Source organism: Falco cherrug, chromosome 13, assembly GCF_023634085.1.
Source record: "Falco cherrug isolate bFalChe1 chromosome 13, bFalChe1.pri, whole genome shotgun sequence".
In the NCBI taxonomy this organism is placed as follows: domain Eukaryota; kingdom Metazoa; phylum Chordata; class Aves; order Falconiformes; family Falconidae; genus Falco; species Falco cherrug.
The window spans coordinates 28,837,401-28,861,320 of record NC_073709.1 but is presented as its reverse complement, the minus strand read 5'-3'; the positions used below and the strand labels follow the sequence as shown (position 1 = coordinate 28,861,320).

The 23,920-nt window shown below is 41.2% G+C and overlaps 1 protein-coding gene across 3 annotated transcripts in view; it reads left to right on the top strand.

The window, feature by feature from the left end:
• TP53BP2 (tumor protein p53 binding protein 2) overlaps window positions 1-23,920 on the top strand; it is a 78,611-nt gene that overhangs the window by 43,042 nt on the left and 11,649 nt on the right. For all 3 annotated transcript variants that reach the window (XM_055726043.1, XM_055726042.1, XM_005441252.4), the window contains 11 exons: window positions 6,363-6,510; window positions 11,465-11,578; window positions 13,385-13,464; window positions 14,412-14,513; window positions 17,137-17,311; window positions 18,723-18,904; window positions 19,301-19,465; window positions 19,877-20,114; window positions 21,830-21,958; window positions 22,361-22,497; window positions 23,291-23,780. In XM_055726043.1, coding sequence (XP_055582018.1) covers window positions 6,363-6,510; window positions 11,465-11,578; window positions 13,385-13,464; window positions 14,412-14,513; window positions 17,137-17,311; window positions 18,723-18,904; window positions 19,301-19,465; window positions 19,877-20,114; window positions 21,830-21,958; window positions 22,361-22,497; window positions 23,291-23,780 — 1,960 coding nt within the window. The remainder of the gene's footprint in view (window positions 1-6,362; window positions 6,511-11,464; window positions 11,579-13,384; window positions 13,465-14,411; window positions 14,514-17,136; window positions 17,312-18,722; window positions 18,905-19,300; window positions 19,466-19,876; window positions 20,115-21,829; window positions 21,959-22,360; window positions 22,498-23,290; window positions 23,781-23,920) is intronic.

Genomic DNA, 23,920 nt, shown 5'->3' with positions numbered 1-23,920 from the left:
GCTTACCTTAATCTTTTACTTACCTTAATCTTCAGGTACATTAAGTGAGGATGTTGCCTACTGAAGGACTGTTTTCAGGTGCTGAGGAACTTGACGTGAAAGAATCACGGAGTTACTTTACTGCTGTGGTATACTTGGTGTTAAATGGCAAGCCCTAACTATGCACCAGCTCAGAATTCTGTTTATCAGAACAGGAAAATGTGCTGTTGTGCAGGCTGTCTTCTGTTATTTAGAAAGTTGCATCATCAGCAAAAATACCTATTTTAGCAGCTGATTTCTTTGTGGCCATCTGGGAAGGTGCAGCATCAGTGTTCCCACTAGGTAAGATGCAAGACTTCCATTTAAAACTCTTTGTTTGAAGGGGTTTGATATTTATCAGGGAAGACTCATTTGTGGTTAAAACTGTGGGTATCAGGTCTGTGGGTGGAAGCAGTTATTTCTCATTTCTGTCACCTGTACTTGCAATCTGAGTTAATCTGTTAATCTAAAAATTCTATGTCACTAGTTTTTCAGCTAAGTAAAATTAACTTTTAAAAATATATTTTAGTTCAGGATGTGAATTCATAGAATCATGGAATTGTTTGGGTTGGAAAAGACCCAACAAGTGAATTCTAATGCCTCCTTAAAAATGAGAGCTAAGAAAATCTGTTACGCAAGCTAAGGCCATTACTTAGCTGTGTTATGGCAATACAAAAACCCTCAACATGAGTATTGTGTGGTTCACGGGTATTAGGTTTCAGTCTAAAATGCAGAGAATATGGGACGTGGTACAGAATTATATTATTAGCTCTAATGCAAGGTAATGAGATGAGTCACGATTTCCAGAGGCAGTATGCTTGTTTGGCTACCAAATAATGTTCTCGTCTCTGTCATTGCCTTCTTGTATGCCTCAGTTTCCTTGCCTGTAAAGTAGGAAACTGCTTGCTTGTGTCACGACTTCCTGGTCAGAAGATGCTTTGAAGATGAAAAATGCGATGTGAATAGATGCCACAGTTTATGCTGCATATTACATGCTGTGCAGGAAGACTGTATAAAGTTAGGAATTCAGCAAATAGTGAAAACCAAGGTTAAGTTAGGAGGTTTTTTTTGGTTGTAATAAATTCTCTATTTGATTGTAATATTTTATAAAGGACTGAGTTTTGCCCTGACAGGTTGTTGAAATTTCATGATCTTTCCCTAGGAACTATTGGGGAAGAAAAATACGTTCATCCTTTAAACTCTGGTAGTTTCAGCAATTAGCAAAGACCTTGCATTTTAATTTGCATCATGCACAATAATAGCGTTTTCACTTGAATACTTACATCCTGGATAATTGAATAATATTAGTATATTAGAAAATGTCCAATTTAACAGACTTTTCATACCTAAGATGTTTTATACCAACTTTATAGTAAGTAAGGAGTAAGATAAGTCTAATCCTTACAGAAACACCATCAAAGCTGAAAAGTAAATTGCATTTCTATTCCCCCCATTTTTAATCAATAACTGAGGTCTTTTGATCTAAGCAGAAGATTGATATGAAGTCTTTGATATGAAATGATATCCCGTTGGATGGACGTGAATTGTAAGGCATGTGTTTGCTCAGGTTTGTATTCCAGACATGCTTGGAAGCTGTATAATGTTTTTTTTAATACAAGAAAGCAGGAGCCAAAATGGAGTGGGATCATAGCCTAGGACTTTTGTAGAGCTAGCTGTTCTTAAGTATTTCACTGTTAGTTGAAAACTTATTTGTGGATGTTGAGACGTGTTATGTTGTGTTTAATACCACTGCAATTGTATGAAATGATCCTGTCGACGAGCTTAGCAACAAATGGGTCAGACTTGCAGGCAAATGTGAGGCTCTTTGGGACTGATGTGCAGAAGAGAGATGGAGGACAATAAAGTGGGGTGTGACTTGCTTTAATTGATGTCCTCTTCTGTCCTCCTGGTTTGATGCTGTTCTTGCTACTCTCTTTTCCTGCTCCTGGGTGTGTTACAGTCCAGACTTAGTGGCTGTAGTTGGAGGTGATGCGTAAGTAATATGGGTTGGGACAAAATTATATATTTCAAACTGAGAGGACTCAAAGTTGCTATTCATACCAATTTGGATTTTCTTAATTTGTGTCTTAAGTGGCAGGCTTTTTTGAGGCATGAAGTCCTTTATGTTTGGTACTCTCAGTTGTTTCTAAGGCATGCATTGCAGTCATTCCTTGCAAAAACTATCTCTTGCTTTAGCTTGTGTCCTTGGTCATCCCTTTGATGCCCTTGGTGCATCCGATCGAACGGTCTCATTTGGTGGCTCCATAACTGCAAACTTTTATTTTCTAAAGCTGTAGCAGAGTCAGCTGAAATCTGTGATGTGGTTTTTAAAAGGAACTGCTTCAGTAGGTGCACAGCACATTGCTGGTTTCTTGCAAGTATGCCACAGTACTGGAATACTTCTACATTTTAAAGCTTTTTTGTCCCTATAAACAGTGAGTACACCTTGGGGGTGGGGAACGAGGGGGAAATCTTTAGTTTAGACCTTAGTTAGGGACCTGACTCCTGTTTAAAAGTGCTCAGCCTGTATACTGGGCTGAGTGTACCTGTATACTAAAACGCAACCTTTTGAAGTCTAGGAGGGGGGAAAAAACCCTGATCTAAGACTATATGGGATTGCCAGATATTTTGGTATTTGCCTGGATGCTGTCTTTAAAAGAAGTGCATGGTCTGACTGAGATACCTCCTCCTTTACCAAGCTTTCATTTATGCCTGGCTAAACCTGAATTTTTTTTGCGTGTTCTTTTTCCTTTTTTCCTTCAATCTTAATTCCTGGATGCCTATATATAAACTGTCTTAACATCTTCGGTTTCAGGGAGGAGCAAAAGACCACTTTACGCTTTAGCTTGATACGATCTGCAGGATTCAAACTTCTGAACAAGGTGTCTTGAGAATATTCATGTTTCCTTTGTTTTTTCACAGCGATCAAACAGCTGGTAGGGTGGGTAAGAAGTGTTGCTTTTGAGCTGTTCCCAGGGGAAGGATGTTTTCTTGGGATCCCAGTGTGAGGTGGTGCAAGCCACAGTAGCCACCAAGGGTTATGAGCAGCACTAAGAAACCATAGCAGGCTTTTGGTTCACACCAGCTTCTTCACCTTTTCCAGCCTTCTCTGGGGAGAGAGGCTTCTCTCTGGTGGATACTGGTCAGTGCTTGCCCTAGGCTCTGACGGGGCCAGGTGGGCAGCAGGCTTCCCCAGGAGACCTTGCAGATGTGCAGGCAGTGGAGCAGGCAGGGCTAACTCCTTGCCTCTCCCCTGCAAGGTGATAAATGTGACCACCGTTTGGGTGGGAGAGGAGGGACACAACTACTTGGAGGACTTCTGAACCATCTCAGCATTGTCCCTGGAGCTAAGGGGAAGTGGGAGGTAGCTGTGAAGGTCGTGTCAGTTCTGTAGCCTTTTAGTTGCTTTAGACTCTTAAGACTTCGAGGTATGTTTTTAGGGAACTTGCAGAGTTTGGTTGCCTTTTTTTTCTCTTTCCTTTTTACCCCCCAGTTCCTAGAATACGTGAGATAGCAGTAATGCAGACGTTACCAAGTCTCAGAAACAGCCCCCATGCACCAGGTCTGAGTGCTTTTGGCTTAATGTATTAGTAATTATCCTGAGCATTGTGGATAGAAATGGCAACTCGTGATCCTTCCTCTGTAGTTGTCTGTATTGGTAAATCCTAAGGATTAACAACTGGATATAAACAGGCACACTGAGGAGTGAACAGCCCTGCTAGGGTCAGATTAGGTCTGCTTTGTGTATAATGACATGTTTTTTATAATTTTCTCCTAATTCCCATCTGTGAGCTCATCTTTTAAAACTAACAAATATTACTGCAGATACATAGCCTGTGCGATTTAGTGCTTTTCCGGATATGAGGTTGTACAGCATGAAATGTGACACGTTGATGTGTTTTACATACCTACGTAACCCTGGTCTAAAGCTATTTGGGAGACCTTTTTTTTTTTTTAAAAAAAATTTTATTTTATACTCTTCTGCCCCAGTTTTTGTGATTAAGAGATATTCTAACCTGATTGCGCATCACTGTTGACCTCCTCTAGAAACACAACATCTAAAAGATAGCGTGTTCAGTGACAAAAGATTAAAGCCAAGTATTGGAGCTCCTGCTTGGAAAGCTTTGTCTCTTAATTTAGGTCAGAACTTCAGCGTGTGGTGCTGTAAACAGCACAACAGTTGCACCCGTCTTCGCTATATGATAAATGTATGTGGTAAGCTGACCCTATCTGCCTGCCTGTCACCCAGTTCTGGCCCACACAAAGCATACCAGAGAGTTAAAACAAATTCCCTGCGGCCTGTGGGTGAACAGCTGTGACCCTGGCTGGGTGGGATGCTCCCCTCCAAGAGCCGGGGCTGCGGAGTGAGCAGCAGCCTTGATTCCAGATAAAATCCTCAAGTGCTGGGTGTCCTGCTCCATCTGCCTCCCTGCCCTCCGCAGGATTCACTGGCTTCCATCGGTCAGGAACTGGGCTTTTGTTGCTGCCTGTGTTTTCCACGTTCTGTCTCTTAATTCCTCTCCTTACAAGCTCTAAAGTGCATGTGGGTTTTGGTTTTTTGGTTTGCTTGTCCCCGTCCCCCCCTTTATAACGTGACAAAGAGATGGTTGAGGGGCGTCTAAACATTTTCCTAAGGATTACAGGTAGTTTTGAGCTCTCTTTCAGCAGGCTTTTTCCACTCTCTGAATATTTGTAGAAGGTCTTTAGGAATTTATCAGAAACAGCTGTCCTGGGGAGCTAGGTAAAGCTAGAGATGAGGAACTGCATGCTCCTGGTGCTAAATCTGGTGTGGTGCCCAGGCCTGAAGTACTATTGGCAAGTGTTTATACTGCCACAAGTGGGACAAGAACTTACACTCTGTGTAACAAGACATGCTGTGTGTGGAGTCTTTGCATAGAAGTTTTAAAAAGAAAAAAAGATAGCTTCTCTCAGAGTGGCGGAGGGGATCGCGGCACTCAAGTGAGCCCTGGAAAGGTTTTGGAGACATCAGAGGTGTGAGTGTGCAGGGTTGTGTTCCAGGAGAACCCCCAAGAGGGGATTTCTAAAACTGTGAGGAAGGTGGGACTCAATTTTGCTTTGCAGTGGCATCAAAAATATTCATTCCAGTGTATTCACACAGAATCACAGAAATAATGCTTGTGGTAATGTGGTTTGGTTTTGTTTTAATTTCTAAGGACATTTATATCTCTCTCTTGTCTTGTTTGATTTGGACTGGTTTTTGTTGGTATTTTTGTTGTTGTTGTGGGTGGCTTTTTTTACCTATGAACTGTTGTTTGTGAGGATGTATACCCCTTTTACCCTCAAAAAAGGAGGACAGGCAAAGATTTGTGTCTTTTCCTGCAAAAACAGCTTTTCCAACTGTATGAAAAATACTGAAAAAATTAGCCTGTTGATAAAGTTTCCATTCCTTGAAATGCTTAGTGGAGTAATTGCTTTCTGGAAGATATTTGACTGGTTTGGGTTTTTTTTTTGGTGTCGTTGGAAGTCCTGCACCTTAGCAGCCAGTTGATACTGAGGTTGAGAACAGGTCTCAGAAGAGAACTGACGTTAATTTATAGCTAGCAGCTTAATATTAGTAGCATACAGCAAGGTGGTGTTCAGAGGCAGTAATTATCAATATTTTCTATAAAATAAAGGCAACTGCTTTTCAAAATGCTTGTTTTCTAGTTCTGGCAGGAAAGACATGAGCAAGAATAACATCTAGCTGTGTAGTGTGTTTATAGAGAATAATGAGCACAGATGAAGGATCTTTGTACTATGAAGAGGAAGCCAAGTAAAATATCCTTGCTTTCCTGTGAATGACACTTGGAGGTGACCTTGTATTCAGCCTGAGACGAAGGGCACAGCAAGTTGACTTGTGTGTCTAAGAAACCTTATGATGAAAGTGTTACGGAAATGCCAATTATGTTTCCACCTCACTGCCTATGTAGTAAGCTTCAGTCTTCTTTTTTTTTTAACAGATGTAATTGCCATTGCTTTTCAGTATGAAGAATATTTCTGAACTCTAGATGACCGTTTCTTCTACAGTGTTAAATGGGTGCAGTATATACATATTGCAAGGTGGGAGGGGTTCGTCGCCTTAAGAGAAGGAAGGAGCAGTAGGTCCAGATTTAAAACCAAACAATCCTCCACAGATGTGACTTATTTGAGCAGAGAATTACTTCTGTAGTCTTGCTTGCTTGTACCTTAAAAATAAATTTGGTTTTGTTTTGGAATTCCACATGCACAGTAGTTGATAACAAATGATACAATGCCGTTGAAAATAAGTAAGTTTAATGTGTCTGATGTGCAGTCTGGCTTTGTGTTGGGAAGTAACCATGTGCTGTTGCCTTTGTCTCTTCCAGATGTTTCTGACGGTGTACCTCAGTAACAATGAACAGCACTTCACTGAGGTGCCAGTCACCCCTGAAACCACCTGCAGAGACGTGGTGGAGCTGTGCAAGGAGCCTGGTGAGAGCGAGTGCCACCTGGCTGAGGTGTGGTGTGGCTCAGGTAGGTGAGGCTTCCACTTTGTGGGTTCCTGGGCATTCACTGCTTCGAGGAACGTAGCACAGGAAGACCTGACAGATGTGGTCTTGTCCCAGAGGATTTCTGCCTTACAGTTTTGTTAATCTCTTCATCAGACCTGCTGTACAGTAATGCGTCTATGGAAAGGCTCTCGCATGCAAAAAAGAGTTAAAAGCAAAAGAAGGGGTCTCAAGCACGCGGATGTTCTTGTGTCTGTGCAGCCCTTCTCTGACTCAAATGAATCTCTGAAGGATACGGGGGGGGGGGGTTTCTCTTCCTTCATCTCCCCACAGTGGGATCCCAGCGGCCTGTGTGTGGTTTTGAAGTAGTATCAGTAGTTCTGTGGCTCAAGTCAGAATCATTTCTTCAACCGTAGCCATTTTCACTTGCAGCGGCAAGGGAAAACTTCTTTTTTCTATGTCACCTTCATTGTTCTTGATTGTGTTAACTGAGTTTGGAAGGGAAGGAGTGTTACCAGAACTAGTAGGAGTTGCTTGATGTGAAGTGCCCTAAAGAAGGTGGGTGGTGGGTAGGAGGGAGGACATAGAAACTGCTTTTGACTTTCCCCTGTCCTTTTAAGCCTGTGGAAAAGAGTTTTATGTACGTGGTCAGTTGGGGCTTTTTTGTTTTTCCTTCTGTGTTCTTCCCGATTTATTTTTTTTTTTGTCTTTGAAGTTGAAATCTCCCTGGCTTGCAGTGCTCCACTGGAACTGGAGACCATGTCAGCAAACAAATGGAAAGCTAAAGCATGGCTAACTTTTCATGGCTTAAATGGGGCAGGACTCCTTGACTTATCTCCTGTCTCCATGGTACTAATTTGATACTGGTAGCCATCCAGAGGTGAATCACAGAAGGATTTTAAGTCATGAAAAATAATATTTGATCCAACTTTTTTGAGATACTTCAACAAAATTATAAAAGAATCAGATGATAAGGGCTTATGTTCCTCTCCTCCTCTGCTGCTGGCTCAGGCTCACAGCTGTTCAAAGAAGTCTTTGGTGAGCTCAGTGTTTGTTTAATAGGATGAGGTGTGAGTTGTTTCTTTTTTTTTTTTTTTTTTTTAGCTGCTTCTAACAGGTGTAATGTTTCTGATATTTCCAAGTTGTAAAAAATGCAACACGTTTTTTTTCTTCTCCTTAGAAAAGAGGGCATCTTTCATTTTTAAATGATAGTGAAATAAAATCACAAATCCAGCATGGGAAGAGATCTTTTAGGGAAGTGTTTTTATTGTACACCTTTGTCCAACTCTGTCTAATACCAATACCAAAGTCTACAGTGAAAGACAATTAAATAAAGGTTTAGGTAAACCACTGAATTTATAGTTGGCCTTGGCCCCACGCCCTGTTAAAGAGGTTGTGATGGTGAGGGACAGGGTTCTCCTGTCCTTACCAAAGCTGGAGCTCTGCTAAAGTGGGCAGCTCCTTTCCTTGTGTTTCCTGAACATGGATTCTTGATTGACTTTTGAGATGATCATGTAGAATATGCTAGAAAAGGCAGAGAGATTGTCCTGAAACCAAGGGAGAGAACCTATACTGAGAGGCAAGTGAAGTCTGCCAGTGCTTAGTGTCAAAATGGTCTTGTTGAGTTGAAAAGTGAACTTGTGGCTGAGTGGGACCATATAATACATGGAAGTTTATTTGTAAAATCAAGTTGTCAGCCTCTGTGCTACTCAAGGAGATGTAAGAAAATAGTCTGGATACAGAAACGTGAAGTGAAGCAGAGAATTTTTTCTGAGATTAGTCTTCGCAAAGATGCCGTGAGATACTGGAAGAACAGATATCTAAGTGTTATTTGCATGGCTATTGTCCCAAGAGCAAAAAAAAAAGGTATTATCTATTTGTGCAGTGAAAGCCTTGACAATTGTTTTAGAAACCAAATTATTCTTATTCCCTTCACTGATCCTGTCATATTTGCTAATTATTTACTGCTTTATACAAACACTGATATGTGTGTGTAAAACTGTATACAGTTTCCAATTGTACTTAGTAACAAAAATCAGAGTATCGAATCATGTAACAATAGAAGACTTGAGTACTGGATGAAGTACATGCATGTTGTTTCAGATAAAATGTATCTTTTCTTAACCATCTTTAAAACATCCAGTAGCAACCACTTGCAAGATGTGTTTTCATGTATGCTCTGAATATTTTTTTTTTTGGGGGGGGGGGGGGGGGGCGGGGGGGAGGGCCGTGAGGGAGAGAAATACTTTTAGCTTTTATCTGATCTCATTTTAGATGTTGGCAAAGTTCACTATCTTGTTTTGCCAAGGTATACCGTGACTTCTATTTTATTTGCGTTTTACACTGAACAAATTAAACTATTTTATAACAAACATGATGCACGACAGCTAACCTTCTGGGGTAGGAACAAAAGACTTGCATTGGAAAATTATTTCTCAGACTTCAATTACTGAGATCCTTTTTACATCGCTTGTGTCTCTTTTTCTGATGCTTGCTCAGGAATTTTAGCTTCTGTTGTCAGACCTTATTAAGCATACGTTGAAAGATCGCTGCGAGTGCGCTTGAGGCACTCTGCTCCCTGAAGGGAGCAAGTTTAATACTCTTCCAGCCCTCCTCCTCCTCTTGTCCTCCTAATTTTGCTTGAAATTTGATGAGTATTGGGGCAAACTCTCTTGATCTTCCTATTATCGCCAGGATTCTGTTAAGTGACTACCTCAGCCGCTGTGGAAGGCAGTCAAAAGCTGTGTGCGTGTACAAAGATTTGTGGTGGTGTTCTGTTGTGGGGGTTTTTTATTATTATTTTTTATGAGACATACAGGCAATAAATAAAAAAAGTCTGATTGTTTGTCCTTTCTTCCTGAGCGTTCCAAATGTAGTTTTGTTTGGTATTTTAAAATCTCTTTGACCTTCCTTTGAAGTCACTGAATGGTATTGACAGAATCCTTGTGTAAAGGGCATCTCCCTTGATAATAGAGTTTCAGCTGAAGTATTGCTGAGCTGCTAGAAATCTGTTTCATAAGACTGCTGTATATTCTTTAAGATGGAAATCTGACAACAGTACTGTTGGTTTTGGGTTTGCCCCCCCCCCCTTTTTTTTTCCCTTGAATTAGGGTTCAGCAGATGAAGAGCTTTTTTAGCTGTCTAGACAAGTATCCGCCAAGAGACTGCTTTTTCTGTAACAGTGACCTACTTGCTTATTCTGTAAAGCTAATCTCTTTTGACAGTGACTCCAGAAATTTTCCTTCCTAGATTGCTTGAGCACAGCTGCAGCATTTTCATTTAAGGAAACACTTTTATGTTGAAAAGAGCTTTTCACGTGCTGAAAACGTGTTAGTAACTCTTCTTCTTATGAAATTGAAAACATTTATACTTTCCCCTGAAATGATTATTCCATATTAAGACTGACTTTGAAAGACTCCATTGAATATGAATGAACTACTCTCTGATTTCTTTCTCTTTTTTTCTTCCTTTTTTCTTTTCCTCCCCTTGCTTAAATAATGAAAGGAAACATCCAACAAAAACAATATCGGGAAAACCAAAACTGATGCAAAACTGGAGGTGTTTAGTTTCAGTTTTTGTCCTCTGGGCTTGTTTCTCAGGCCAGGAACAGTATCTTCTGTTTGTCTGGCACCCAGTGCAAATGGATCCAACCTGATCATGAGTCTCAGATGTTGTCATAAGATACTATGACAGTATCCTGACTCTGTAAAATTGACTGCTGTGATACATTGACCACATAGTTGCCATCACTTTTAAAATAGACCTAAAAAATTATGGTGAAATGTTTAAAGTAACAAAAGAAATTGCTTTTGTGTAAAGATTGAGAGGCCAATAAGTACTTCTAATTATATGCTGTCTGTGGATGCCCAGCTGTGAAGTGGGTAACTTCTGGAAGAAGAGTAATACAGAAAGGGAGGAGGACTGGTAAGTGAAGGTGGTGAATGTAGGCTCCCACTGGATTCTTGTAATATCAAAAGACAACAAGTAAACCTTAAAAATTAGAGATGTGACAGAATCCTGAACTTGGGAGCAAGAGCAGGAAAGGAAATTCAGTGAAACTTGTGCATGTACCTTTTAAAGAAACGTTGTCTTAACTGTCTGAAAGAAAATGGCAAGTTCTTAGTGGAGTCACTTTTCACTGTCTAGTATTTTTTTTTTTCTTTGACCTGTGAATCCTAAGTTGTTCAGCTTTTACACGTGTAATCTGAACTTCATGAAATTTGCTGTCTGAGAGAATAAGCCAGATCTATGGCTGACAGGGAGCTATAGGAGAATACTTGAAGTGACGGGAGCTGTGATGGATCGCCGAGGATCAGGCCCGCTGGGTACTGAGCCTCTTCAGGGCATGGAGTGCTTCTGCCTGAGCTTCAGCACAAGAGCTGCAATCCAGCATTTGATCGCAATCCTCAGGAAGCGTTAAGAAGAGAATTCCTCTTCTCTGAGAGTTTTCCTTTGCCATCTCTCTTAATTCTTGGTGGAATAGGAAGTAAATGAGTCCTGGTAGGAATCAGGGCAGAGGAGCCCTTGAGGAGGGGGTGGGAATGACTGGGAAATACGTTGGAGGTGCCACAGACGTGGAGCAGAAGGCATGGCAGCACGTTCCCTGCAGCGGTCAGCAGGCAGGATGATTTGCAAATACAAAACTAAGGCACTAGAGCCAAAAGCTCTAAATTGCCTGTTTGCTTCCCCTTGGGCTGCAGTGGTGCCTCAGCTTCTCCCTGCAAGGGGGTGGACTTTCAGAGGGCTGTAGCTGCTTCTCGGAGGCGTTGGTTTAATTTCAGAAGCAAGGAGAGGTACTGTGTCTTCCTAAGGAGAAGGTAGCAATGCCTTGGGTGAGGGCAAGGGGTAGGTGCACACACTGCACCTGGACAATACCAGGCGTTCAAGTGCAAGGTGATGGACAGACATTTTTGCTTTGTTGTGGTATGTGCCCAAGCTACATAGGGATGTAATAGTCAACTGGCTTTTAACCTTTTCAGAACGTCCCATAGCCGATAATGAACGGATGCTGGATATTTTGCAGCGCTTTGGAATGCAGAGAAGTGAGGTTCGCTTCTTTCTTCGGCACGAACGCTCTCCCTGCCGGGAAGCAGGTAGGTGTTGATCTCAGCTAGCTCCTTTGTCTAAGTTTCACTTCATTCCTCAAGATCGAGGCAACAGCTTGCATATGTTATTTATTAATGTTGATAGACAGTATGGTGTTGCAGGCCTTTTTGGTCTGACTGTTATTTTCTTATGAACAGAGAATGTTAGTAGCAGAGAATGTTAGTAACAGAAAACTTCTAAATTTTAGTAAAGACTTCGTCCTCCCTTGCCAGATTTGGGAACATTAAATCCAAATTGATACCTTTGCAGGTTTTCCAAAGCTGGTAATCACCAAAGCATCCAGGGGCTTTGTTAAATATATTAGCCACTGTTAACTATCTAGAGATCTGTGACAGTCTCTTCTTTTAAATCTAGTGACCACACTGTTGTCCAGTAATATAATCTGTTATTTGGGCTTGGGATGTTTAATCTGGATCATACTTTACAAGGGTGATAAATTTAGAATACTTGGAAAAAGATAGAGTTCTTTGATGTTTTCCCCACAATCTATGCATTCGTATTAGTTTCAGGAGTAGTTTTAAATGAACTGCCTAGTCAAGTCCTCTGAGAACGTAATTATTTATGTATTGTAAATCTAAGTATGAAACCTATAAAGAAAATCACTCTTTGCTTTTCAAGGTTCTTCTGTGCATCCCACATTTATCTCTTTGGTAGCATCCATGGGACTTTTATCTTCAAATCAGTCTATTGGATTCTTCTTCCTCCCGTTTTTCTGTTTTCATCCTTGGTAACCTTACTCGGTGCTGGACATACTGCATTTAAGTGCCATTGTACCCAGCATATTTTAAAATTGCTAAATGTATCTTGATGTTTGAAATGTGTGATGATGATAGAATGAGTACATGGAAAGTTAAAGCTGTGCCATTGCTATGCATTAAGGGTCTTATAATGAAGTTTAGTTGTCAGGATGTAATTTTTCAAGTCCAGGGGGCTTGTAGTGTTAGGATTATTGGCATTTTACTGGCCATGGCATTGCTAAGCAATATATTTGAGGAAGAGCAAATGAATAGTCAGGAGCTCTGCAGTTCATCTTGCAGGAGTATGGCCTTGAAATAGGTATCGAATGGGCAAGAAGCTGACAGACGTGGCTTCGTCCTGTAGTACATGTGTGTCCTGCAGGGAAATATGCAAGCTTGGTGTTTGGCATCTGAACACTGTACGTAACTTGATGGAAACCTTGAAGTAGGATTCTAGTTCAGTAGCACCTTTACTGCCACAACAACTGCCAGGAAGAAAAAAAATTTGTGCTTTTAAACTTCCTTATGTGTGAATAATCAGCTGTAGGTTAAATGATGCATCTTTCATGACAGGTGACTAACCTTTGTTATTCATGTCCTCTGTGAGACAGTTGAGGAAGGCATACCAGAACATCTGGACACTGGTTTTAAGACACTGCCTCTCTGTGAATTAACCAGTTATTTTTCTGTCATTTGCAGAAGGGAGCACGTTTTTGTGACTATTTGTAATGCAGACTTACTAGGGACCAACTGCCTGTTGACTGCAGGAGAGAGATTGAAATAGTGTACCGTTGGTTAAGCTTTTTTGTTTGGCTATTTTTAAACAGTCCAATGTTTTAAAACAAATGTTGACATTGAAAGAAACCTCTTCATAAAACGTCTTGTGTCATCAGTTAAGTTTATCTTAGTGGTAAGCACATGGGAAGAACAGGTGTTTAGATTCTAAACCAAAATGATTGTACTGTTTCTCTTTTTGTACTGAATGCTGTGTCTAAAGGGGTAAGAAAAATCCTAAAGTAGCTTACTATCTTTGACTATTCCTGTACTTCTGTCTAGGGACTGGACAAAGGTCTCAAGATCCAACCTTAAAAAGAAATGGCGTGAAAGTGCCTGGCGATCGAAGAATAGAGAATGGAGTAAGTGCTCGATGCAGTGGCCAGTATAGTGAAAATGGAGGCTTCCCTTCTTTTGAGATACTGGTGCAAATCCTACCCTGGAAACTTGAGAGAGATTTTGGAGATATTGCTAATGACTGCTCTAAAATAGACACAAAGCCTCTAGCAATTATCACCCTTGCTTTCAGTTTTTGAGAGGTGCCTGAGATCCATTGGCTGCCATATCTGTGTTTGTACAGGTGATCTCAGAGCAGCAAACTCAGCATACTTTCCATTCTCTACTCCAATCAGAATTTTTCTCTCCTTTTCCTTCAGTTCATTGATTATTTTCGTGGTCAGTTTCGTGTCAGAGATCCCTAGTTCTGGATTTCAAGTTGAGACCAGCTAGTGTTTCAGCATTGAATCCATTGTCTGTCATTTATTCTTGCTCCAGAAGATGTACTTACGGATGTAAGATTGAATCTAGATTCAGGAAATGTGTGAACAGGTAACTAATGTAATAATAGTGCTATCTTTGAGAGCGGTGTGTTATTTTTTCCCCTACTATATTTAAACTTTCCATTTTCTTCAACTTACGTTGAAGTGCTTTGAATTGCAATGGTACACCTACGACCACAGATCCATCCTGCCATGTGCTGAGCATTCTGGGCTCAGTCAGTCAAAGCTGATTCATGCTGAGCTTAATTATAAAGGGCTCCAAAATGCCTATTTAAAATGCTGCTAGAAACATTTTGCTAGAAATATTAATGTTTCAAGAGAATGTCAGCTTGTGTATTGCTGGGTTGGGCTGTGCATGTATTTATTTATTTATTTTTTTTACCATTTCTTTCTAATTATTTTATTGGCTACTCAGTTGTTATTTTTTTTTTTAAGACCTTTATTGTACTTTTCTGGAGTAGCTCTGTTGAGTTAGATCCTAGTGAAACTAAAAATTCTAGACTTGGCATGCTTTGGATTTTCATTGACAGGTCAGTGCTCCAAGGATGGATATGACACTGGCTGAACTTCAGGAAATGGCATCACGCCAGCAGCAACAAATTGAGGCTCAGCAGCAAATGCTGGCTAACAAGGTGAGTTTGGAACGAGATTGTTTGTAGCCAGGAACAAAGGTAGAAAGAGTCACATGAGGTGGAGGGAGGGTTGGGGATTTGGGGTTTTTTCACCTCTGTAAGAGGTCTCCCTTTCTTTGGCTGCCTCTTTTTAAATTTGAAAGTCAATCTATGCAAATATCCAGTAGTAAAACATCAAAATAATGCCAGCGATGTAAGTGACCGTATAGCTTACTAAAAGGATAAAGCACATAACATTAATACGTTATCATCCATCCTGGTGGCTCTGCCAGCTCTGTTTGTCTCCGTGCGGTGACCAGCATTCACCGGCTTGATCACTGAATGACACTTTTGTCTCTGGATATAATGCTGCCCTGTGATGGTACCTTGCTGTTTTCTGATAGAGTTCAGTGTGCCTGGTTTCCTGGGGCAGCTGCCTGGAGGAGATTGCATGTATGTGATAAAAGTAACTAGAAGAGTGATTTATAAAATGCTTGTTGAACAACAACAGAAAAGCTAATGAAAGCACGCAGGGTGCTCCTGAATCGTTTTGGGACAAAAAATACCCTGAATGCATCTGCAGAAGAGTGAAATAGATTTCATATTTGACTTAAGAGTGGTGTGTACCAACAACACTTGAAACTGTAATGGAAAAAGCTGCTTTTGGCCAGAGCATCGTTAAATGTGAGCCCATCCTGAAGCGAACTGTCTGGGTTCCCAGCATATCAGAACGTGCTTTACTGGGGAAGAAGGCTGCGCCGGGGCTCTCGTCTCACTCCTCCTCCTCTGTCAGCAGCCCTGTCTCCCTGTCCCTTTGAGATCAGCTGGGTCCCACCCAGTCCCTCCATATATTTTAACATCTTGTTCAATTCCCTTGGCTTTCAATAATCCTATCTCGGGGAGATGCTTCAAACCATGGCTTCTGATGGTTCTGCAGCACCTGCAAAGTGGTACCACGGCCTGTCAAAACGGCCAGTAAAACCTGGCTTCTGGTTTACAGTAAGGACAGGTATGAAGAAGGTGCAGCTGTGAATGTAAGAAATCAGCCAAGTAATTGGAATTTTCACCTGGAGCTTAGCAGCATGGTTAATACCAGTTCTGCCCTGATTAATTTGTCAAGGCAGAATGTTGCCCTCTTCTCTCTCACAGCTGAGATGTCTTAAAAATAAGAGAGAAGACAAAACATTTGTACTTCTGTTTCACTTACAGGTCGTGGTAATAGATCCTGGACTTACAAATAACACTGTAGTCACTATATATATGGAAACAGAAATAGGAACATTATGTATATTTACTGTAAAGGGAGTTGCATAAGATAGTAAAAAAAAAAAAAAGTTTGAGTTGGGATAGCTACCCATCAGGTAGGTGTCTGCTGCCTGTGGTTTGAAGAAGAGTAGCCTTGTGGGTATCCCACTGGGAGAATTTTTTCATTTAATTTTCCTCTCTGGAGCAAACCTGCTTTCCTAGACACCCTTTCAAAGAAAGGCTTTCCATTGCCTCTTTCCTGCCTTCTGAATTCAGATGCGATATTAAAAATAGATTCTGAGGGGAGAAAAATGCACTTTCTTTTTAGACACAAGCTGTAAAATCTATTTTTTGACATTTTCCTGTGTGGGATTGATACTAAACTAGCACATATACTGTAGGTGCTGCCTGGTTTTCTCCGGAAGGCAAGATCACTTTTTGCTCTTCCTTTTTTATTCTAAGTGCGTGAGTCCCTGTTTCTAAATGTGACTGGTGATTTTTGGTGGTTGTTGGGGTTTTTGCTTGTTTGGTTGTTTTTTGGCGTGGGGTTTGTTGGGTGGGTTTTTTTGTTTGTTTGTTTAAGTGTTGAGTTTTAATGTTAGTAAGCAGTGGTAGTCTTGGCTGTTAGTAGGGGCTCAGGAAAGTCTTGGTAGTTCTCCTATCACTGGAACAACCGCTCGTCTCCAGAACTGGAGGCTGTGTGCAATGAGGGCCCTGGTCACTGTGGAGGTTTTCCCATGTCTTGAACCATCCTGTGTTGTGATAGTGGTGGTTGTTACCAGGACATGGCAAATCTTCAGAGCTTTGGTGTACAGCGATCCTCCATCTCAAGGGGGTTCTAGCAGAACTAGTAAAAGTGCAGGGAGTGATGAAAATTATGAATAATTTATGGAATACCTCCTGTATAAAGAACATCTAATATTCTCCAGCACGCCTTATAGTTGTTTAAAATGTGATGTATGATAGGGGTGTGTAAAGTACAAGATTAAAAGCATGGAGAAGGTAGAGTGGAAATAATCATTAGCTCAGGAGACAAGTAGTGATTAAATTAAATTGGCAAATGTCATAGAACATGAATGCTGGAATTTTTCTTAGGCTTCAAAGGATTTTGAGCAGTTTCATGGCAGAAAAATTTTCCAAGAGGCATTAGACATGGATGCAGTCTCTGTTTCAATAGGTTCTTGGACTAGGGAATGGTTGTCCCAGGATTGTATTGGGACAGAATCAGTACGTGTTTGCTCGCTTCTCTCAGACTTCCCTTGACACTCTGGGAACTCAGGGTACTGGGTTACAGCTGACCTGAGCTGCTGCAGTGATTGTTTCGAAGTTTAGACACTGTTTCTGTCAGTACCTTACCGTAAGTTTGTTTAAATAAATAAATAAAATTCCTTGACTGCAGGAACAACGTCTGAAGTTCTTGAAACAGCAAGATCAGCGACAGCAACAGCAAGCTGCTGAGCAGGAAAAACTGAAGCGATTAAAGGAAATTGCTGAGAATCAGGAAGCCAAACTTAAGAAAGTGAGAGCGCTGAAAGGCCACGTGGAACAAAAAAGACTCAGCAATGGGAAATTAGGTGAGTCACTGCCTGGGGAAAGTAGCCTGTGATTTTTTTCATGAAGTGTGATTCTTGGAACTCTAAAATTTCTGGTGATTTCAGCGATTCAGAAGAGGTATGTACAGTGTTCCAGGAAATGTTAATCTTAATGATTTCACATGTTGTATGTACCAAGAAAACTGAATGACCTAGAACAGAATATATTTTCTTACCCTATATTAAAATATCCCACAAGAGCACCCTGTGTTTTGAGCCTAGCATATCTGCTCTTTAATTACTGTGCAGTTTTTTTGCTTACTTGAATACCTTTGTGTACCACGGTAACTTTTTCCATCCCTGATGTCAACCCCCCACACATTTAGGGTGTTATTTTCTTGGCCAATAACAAAGCTTGGCCCGATACCCATGTTGTCTCTTATGTGAGAGGTAATTTAATGACCACGGTGGCTGAGTATTTTCTTTCTAATTACTGAAATCCAACTAGTCTCTGGGTTGCTACAGTACTAGTTGGGTGCTTGCAGTTCAGCATGTTGATGCAACATTAAATACTTAACTTCAGACTTTGTATCAACACACATTCTTCTGCCTACTTTTTCATCCTTTGTCTGTACGTATTGTACAGAACTTGTCATTTCCAGCTGGACTCAAATGAAAATATATTGGTTTGTTAAGGTAAAATATAAATATATTGTTTAATTAGGAAGCATTGTGCTTTAATGGATAAAGCAAATGTGTTTTTCTGTGGGGAGAATGCATTTCCTGTTCGGGTTCTGTTGCACAAAATAAACATTGGTAGAGCAATAGAACATCTTGGAGCATGTGTATCTGCTTCCGTGCACCTTGCCTGGCAGGTCTGGTCCTAGACTTGCTTGAACTCTTACTGGTTGCTCAAATTTTGTTCTGTAATGCAACAGTTTTGGCAGTGGGAGCAGCTGATGACGGCTCTTTGTGGTAGACCCTAAAAAGCCCTCTTGAGTCTTTGTTTAGTAGGACAGTTCGTGTGTTTTGTCATTGAGTTCCTACAGCCTAAATTTAGAGTTCTAAATACCGTAAGTATGCCTTGTGGCTGAGTGAGTGTCGTCTTGCTGAATTCAGCATTAAGTTAATTTAGGCTTCTACAGATGAGATTCAGCCTGGTAACGCGGTTTTGTTTGTTTCCGTACTTCAGAAAGTAAAAAAAAATGTTCTTTTCCCTTCCCCGTCAGTGCTCTAAGTAGACTGAATTTACATAATCTGGCTAGCGAGTTGGCTTTTGCAACTACTTGGAGGAAGAGCTGGTTTGACTGGGATCGCGGGTGTGCGGCCGCCTCTGTGCAGCTCTGCTCTGGAGGCTGGCGGGGCGCGCTCTGTCCCCTTAACCGCTGCCTGGGAAGCAGCCCACGCTCAGCTGTTTCTCAGGGCAGCTATTGTGCTCTCTCATCCTCTCCAGTGGAGGAGATTGAACAGATGAACAGCCTGTTCCAGCAAAAGCAGCGCGAGCTGGTGCTGGCCGTGTCAAAAGTAGAGGAACTCACCAGGCAACTGGAGATGCTGAAGAATGGCCGAATTGATGGTTACCACGACAACCAGTCAGCTGTAGCTGAGCTTGACCGCCTGTACAAGGAGCTGCAGGTAATGGAAGGCTAGTTTGTGACCCACAGCTCCAAGGGCTGGAAGTTGGTTGGGTCGTTTCTTGCCTTGTTGGAAAGAAATCCCATCGCTCCTGTTCCTGACAGAGCCGCGTGGCTGCCTGCCTGCGGAGGATGGAGGGTTAGTTGTGCTGCTTTCAAGGTAAGCAGGGGCAGGAGCACGCAGTGTATATATCTTTCTCTTCCCTTTCTGCAAAATTTGGAGCCTTACCCACATTTTTTCCAGGGCAAATAATCCGAGTTTGCTAGCATGACTTTTTATAGAAGGCTTTTCTTTTTGTAACTGCTTCCTGTCCCGCATCTTGAAAGTTAATTTGTTTTTATTTTTGTTGTTTTCCCCTCCTCCCCTCCCACCCCCCTGCTTTGTGAATTTATTCAGCTGAGGAACAAACTGAACCAGGAGCAGAATGCCAAGCTGCAGCAACAGAGGGAGTGTTTGAACAAGCGCAACTTGGAGGTGGCAGTCATGGATAAGCGTGTTAATGAGCTGCGAGAGCGCCTGTGGAAGAAAAAGGCAGCTCTGCAACAGAAAGAGAATGTACCAGTGAGTACAGGGTGTTTAATAACAACAAAAATTAAATTAGTTTGTGGCCCCTACAGTCTGAAGTAAAAACCTGCTTGTGGGAAAGGCTGTTCAGGTGCTAGACTTGTTTTTATCCATACGTGGTGGGAGTCTTGTATTATTAAAGTACTTTTCATGGTACATTGGTAATAACCTACTTACTGTTTATGGACAAGAACTCTTCGTATGCTGTTGTGGACTTCTTTAGATTTTTTTTTTTTTTTTTGTGTGCTCTATTACTACCTCAGTTTTATATCTCTTAAAGCCTTAAAAAAACCATTTCTAATACTGGAGTATAATTTTCTAGTTGCCTTATCCTTTTTGACTTCTGTTTCAGACTGATGGATTGATACTGCAGCATAACATTCTTTAAGTTTTCTTCTTTTCCCAAAGGTTTCTTCAGATGGGAATTTACCACAGCCAGTGGCTTCTGCTCCAAGTCGAGTGGCAGCAGTAGGTCCTTATATCCAGTCCTCTACTATGCCACGTATTGCTTCCAGACCTGAACTTTTGGTGAAACCAGCATTTTCAGATGGGACACAAGCTTTGCAGGTACCTGATGGCCCGCTGAAAACACAAACTCTGCCCAACATGAGAGCTGGGAGCAGTTCACAAGCTAAAGCTCCTGCAGGTAATAGTTTATGATTAGTATTTCTTTTCCAGAAAGGTTTTGTTATCTTATCTACCAGCTCTTTTTTATTTTTTTTTTTAAAGCAACGTGTTATTTGAGATGTCAGTTTTATTACTTGCGATTTTCCTGCACCAATGAATATATTTTATAAGCACTGAGGTTATACGATTCAAAGTATTATAAATTAAGTAATCCTATTAGTGAGCAATTTGGGTTGTTATACAGCATAGGATGCAGGAGGATTTTTCTGTAAAATATTTTTTTATTTTTAAAATACTCCTAAAAACTATACAACAGTGTTTGGTTGAGTTTCCAGAGGCAGTTTCAGGATGTACACAGTAACAACCTGGTAACTGGACTTAAAAACTAGCAAAGCCAAGTCTTCTGATCATGCGTTTTGGAAATGACGTATGTAAAGGGTTAACCAACATCACTAGAAATACGATAAAGGAGGCAGTGGATTGTAGCACAGAAATGCCAGCAGGTTTATTGCTGTGTAGATGATGTAGGAACGTGGAGAGACTGAAGTCCAACACCTGACACGAGGCTTGGCCTCTCCTGCTCGCGTGTTTGTGGATATTTTCCTGGCTTCTCTCTGTGGCTTTCTCCTCTGAGATACAGCGCAGCTCTGTGAGGGGTCTGGAGGCACTGGAGAGTTTCAGTTATCTCTTCTGTACTACCTTGGGAGGAAAAGACTCACTTTTCAGCTAGGAGAGAAGAGAAACTGATCTTCCTAAAAGGAAAAAGTGGAGTCTGAGCTTGTAGAATAGTTCTATCTATTTGTTCTTAACTCCCTCCCTCTGTATCCAGTTCTGGCAGATACTACTAAAGTGGCCACGGCACAAAACCAGTCCAAGTGCCTCTTGCTGTACTGGAGAATGGGGAACTCTTTCACTTTATCTGGTTTGCAGATTCTAAAACTGCTGGAGTTGAATTTTAGCTCTAGTCTGTACCAAACTTAAATTTTTGGCATGGGAATGTGCTATTTGAACTAAAACATTAGTCCTCATTTTTTAGCATTAGGGTAAAATGACTGCTTTCCTAGAGAGAGGGTGTCGGATACTTTGTCAGAATGGAAACTTTTCCTCTGCTGCTTGTCTTTTCTGTTTGAATTTAATATCACTTGTTGTAGTAGATAATTTAGAATTTAGTACAGAGAACTTGGTGAAATATTTAAACTAATAGCAAATTGCAAGTGTTTTCATAATTGAAGCAGACTGGATGTCTACTCCAGTCAATGGAAAGATCGGCATTAATGCAGTGTCTAATGCACAGTGAACATACAGATGATTTTTCTACTGTTTTGGATATCACTGGCATATGCTTTAAAGCATTATGTTTTTCTTGGCACAATGTATCTTTCTCATCCTTTTTTGCCATCCTGTCACTTAACTTACTGTAAGTACCCAAGAAAAGTTTCTTACTGACTGGAAAAGAGGGTAGTCTAGATAAGTTTATTGACTGAATGCTGTAGGTGCAGACATCCTAGGACAAACAGATTTGCTGCTGCTTTGGTGGTTGTTTCTGAGCTTGGTTTTGCGTTCTATTTTTGAAACATTAAGCAAAAATCTAAAGTGATAGGATTTATAGCAGTTAACCTATGATACTTGTACACTGTCTAGACGACTTGACTCTTACCAAAAAACCTACCTGTAATAAATAAGTCAATAAAAATATTATTTTAGCTTAATCTATTCCCCGTGTTTTTTTCCTAGGTTCTGTGGTCCCCAGTACAAAACCTTCCCCATCTGCCACTGACTGGAGTAGTTCAAATGTAGACAGTCATATTAGTCAAGGATCAGCCTTGACTTCAGGAAAAGGAATTGTGGCTAGTGAAGGACAAGGTATGTTTTTACGTACTTGGCTAATCTTAAAATCTGGAGACTCTAGCTAATGATATCAGCCCCTTCTAAATGCTTCAGTAAATATGTAGAATTCATTTGAAAGCACACACACAAAAATAATAGACTATTGCCATATAAGCTTTAGTATGATGTCACAGGGATTTTTCTTTTTTAAGAAAGAACTCATTTCAGGTGGTAAAGTAGATACTAATGCCTTCGTACACGCTCCTGTTTGATTTGCAAGATACAGCGTTTGGCAGGTGCTTGTGTCCTTAGTGCAGGGGTAGGATGGATACAAAAAGCATCTCTGCGTATGCTGTCTTGAATATTGCACAGAACAAGACTCCTGTTCCTACAGTTGTGTAGTCCCTTTTAAAAGTCTTCCTCTTTCTCTGACAACAGCTGAAGGAGAAACTTTTTTACGAGACAAAGAGAAGAAAGTGCGTCCGTTCTCAATGTTTGATTCTGTGGACCAGTCTGCTGGGCTCGGCACACTGAGAAAGAACCAGAGCAGCGAAGATCTCCTGCGAGAAGCGCAGGTATGCAGGAAACTGGAGCTACTGCATTCCATCTGACAGGGATTACCATACAGCTTTCCAAATACTGCTGTCAGGAGGTTCTTTGAAAAGTACCTAGGTCGTCTTTTAAAACACTACTTTGAAGGAAAAAAGGTCTTCTAGGCTTTTAATAGCCGTTGGTAGCTCAAAATCATTCCCTACAGTCACTGTGATGAAAATCTAAATTTTGACTGAACAGGTAAAAATGGTGGTATTACTTGTACTAGTGTGTCTGCATATAGTTTTGGGGTTTTGTTCCCCCAAAGATTATATGCACAGACACATTTGCACGGGTTTTAAAATATCATTTCCACACTTGTTTCGTTGTTTATAACGCAGCACCATCCTTCAGATGTTTGACTGCAGTGAGACTTCCCACCTAAATCTAGGCACAAGGGCACAATTTGATTGGGTCGGGGTGAAGTAACATAGGAGAAGTGGGGGTGGCAGGGGCTCCCTCGGGAAGCAAGCCTGGCGCCTACGGATGCTGCTGGGCGCCTCTGCTATGGGTAGAGAAATTACTGTGCCCTGCCATTGCTTGATGTTTGAAACATAGCTGCTACAGAAAGAATTAAAGAGAATGAGTTCAAAGATGAAACAACTACGATGTTAAAATGTTTCAAGAAGTGTCTTCATGTTTCTGATGTTGTTGTAAGCAGTGTTGCAGCAACAGTAGATGCTGTGGTGTTCTTTGAGGATCTTTTGAACCTTCACAGCAAAACTCCTGAAACATATTTTCCTGTTTTAATCTTAATTAATTTTTTTTGTCTCTCAGACGGCCAATAAAAATGTAACAAAGGTACCACCACCTGTCCCCACTAAACCAAAACAGATAAACTTGCCTTACTTTGGACAAGCTAGTCATCTGCAACCTTCTGACACTAAGCTGGATGGAAACCTGCAGAAGCTGCCTTTGGCTGTTGTAACTATGGCGAACAAACAAAAACCAGTGGCACAGCAGCCTTCCCATCCTTCTCAGCAGATACAGCAAAGAATTTCCGTACCTCCTGCAGCTTCTTCCTCTAGCCAGGACCAAATTCTTCCCTCCTCCAAACAGGAGAGTCCCCCAGCAGCAGCTGTGAGACCGTTCACCCCTCAGCCATCCAAAGAGACCTCGCTCCCACCATTTCGAAAGCCTCAAACTGTGGCTGCAAGTTCAATTTATAGCATGTACACGCAACAGCAGACTCCTGGGAAGAACTTCCAGCAGGCAGTGCAGAGTGCTTTGACGAGGGCACAGACCAGAGGACCACACTTCCCAAGTGGTAAGCACGTGTTTCTCCACCTCAAACCTCGGATAGATGTATGCTCCAGCTGGTCTGTGTGTATAAAGCTGTTCCTTGGGGGAATTGAAGGGGTTAGTGCAGCTGTAAGAATCTTAGGTGGATCTTACTTGCTGTTTGTC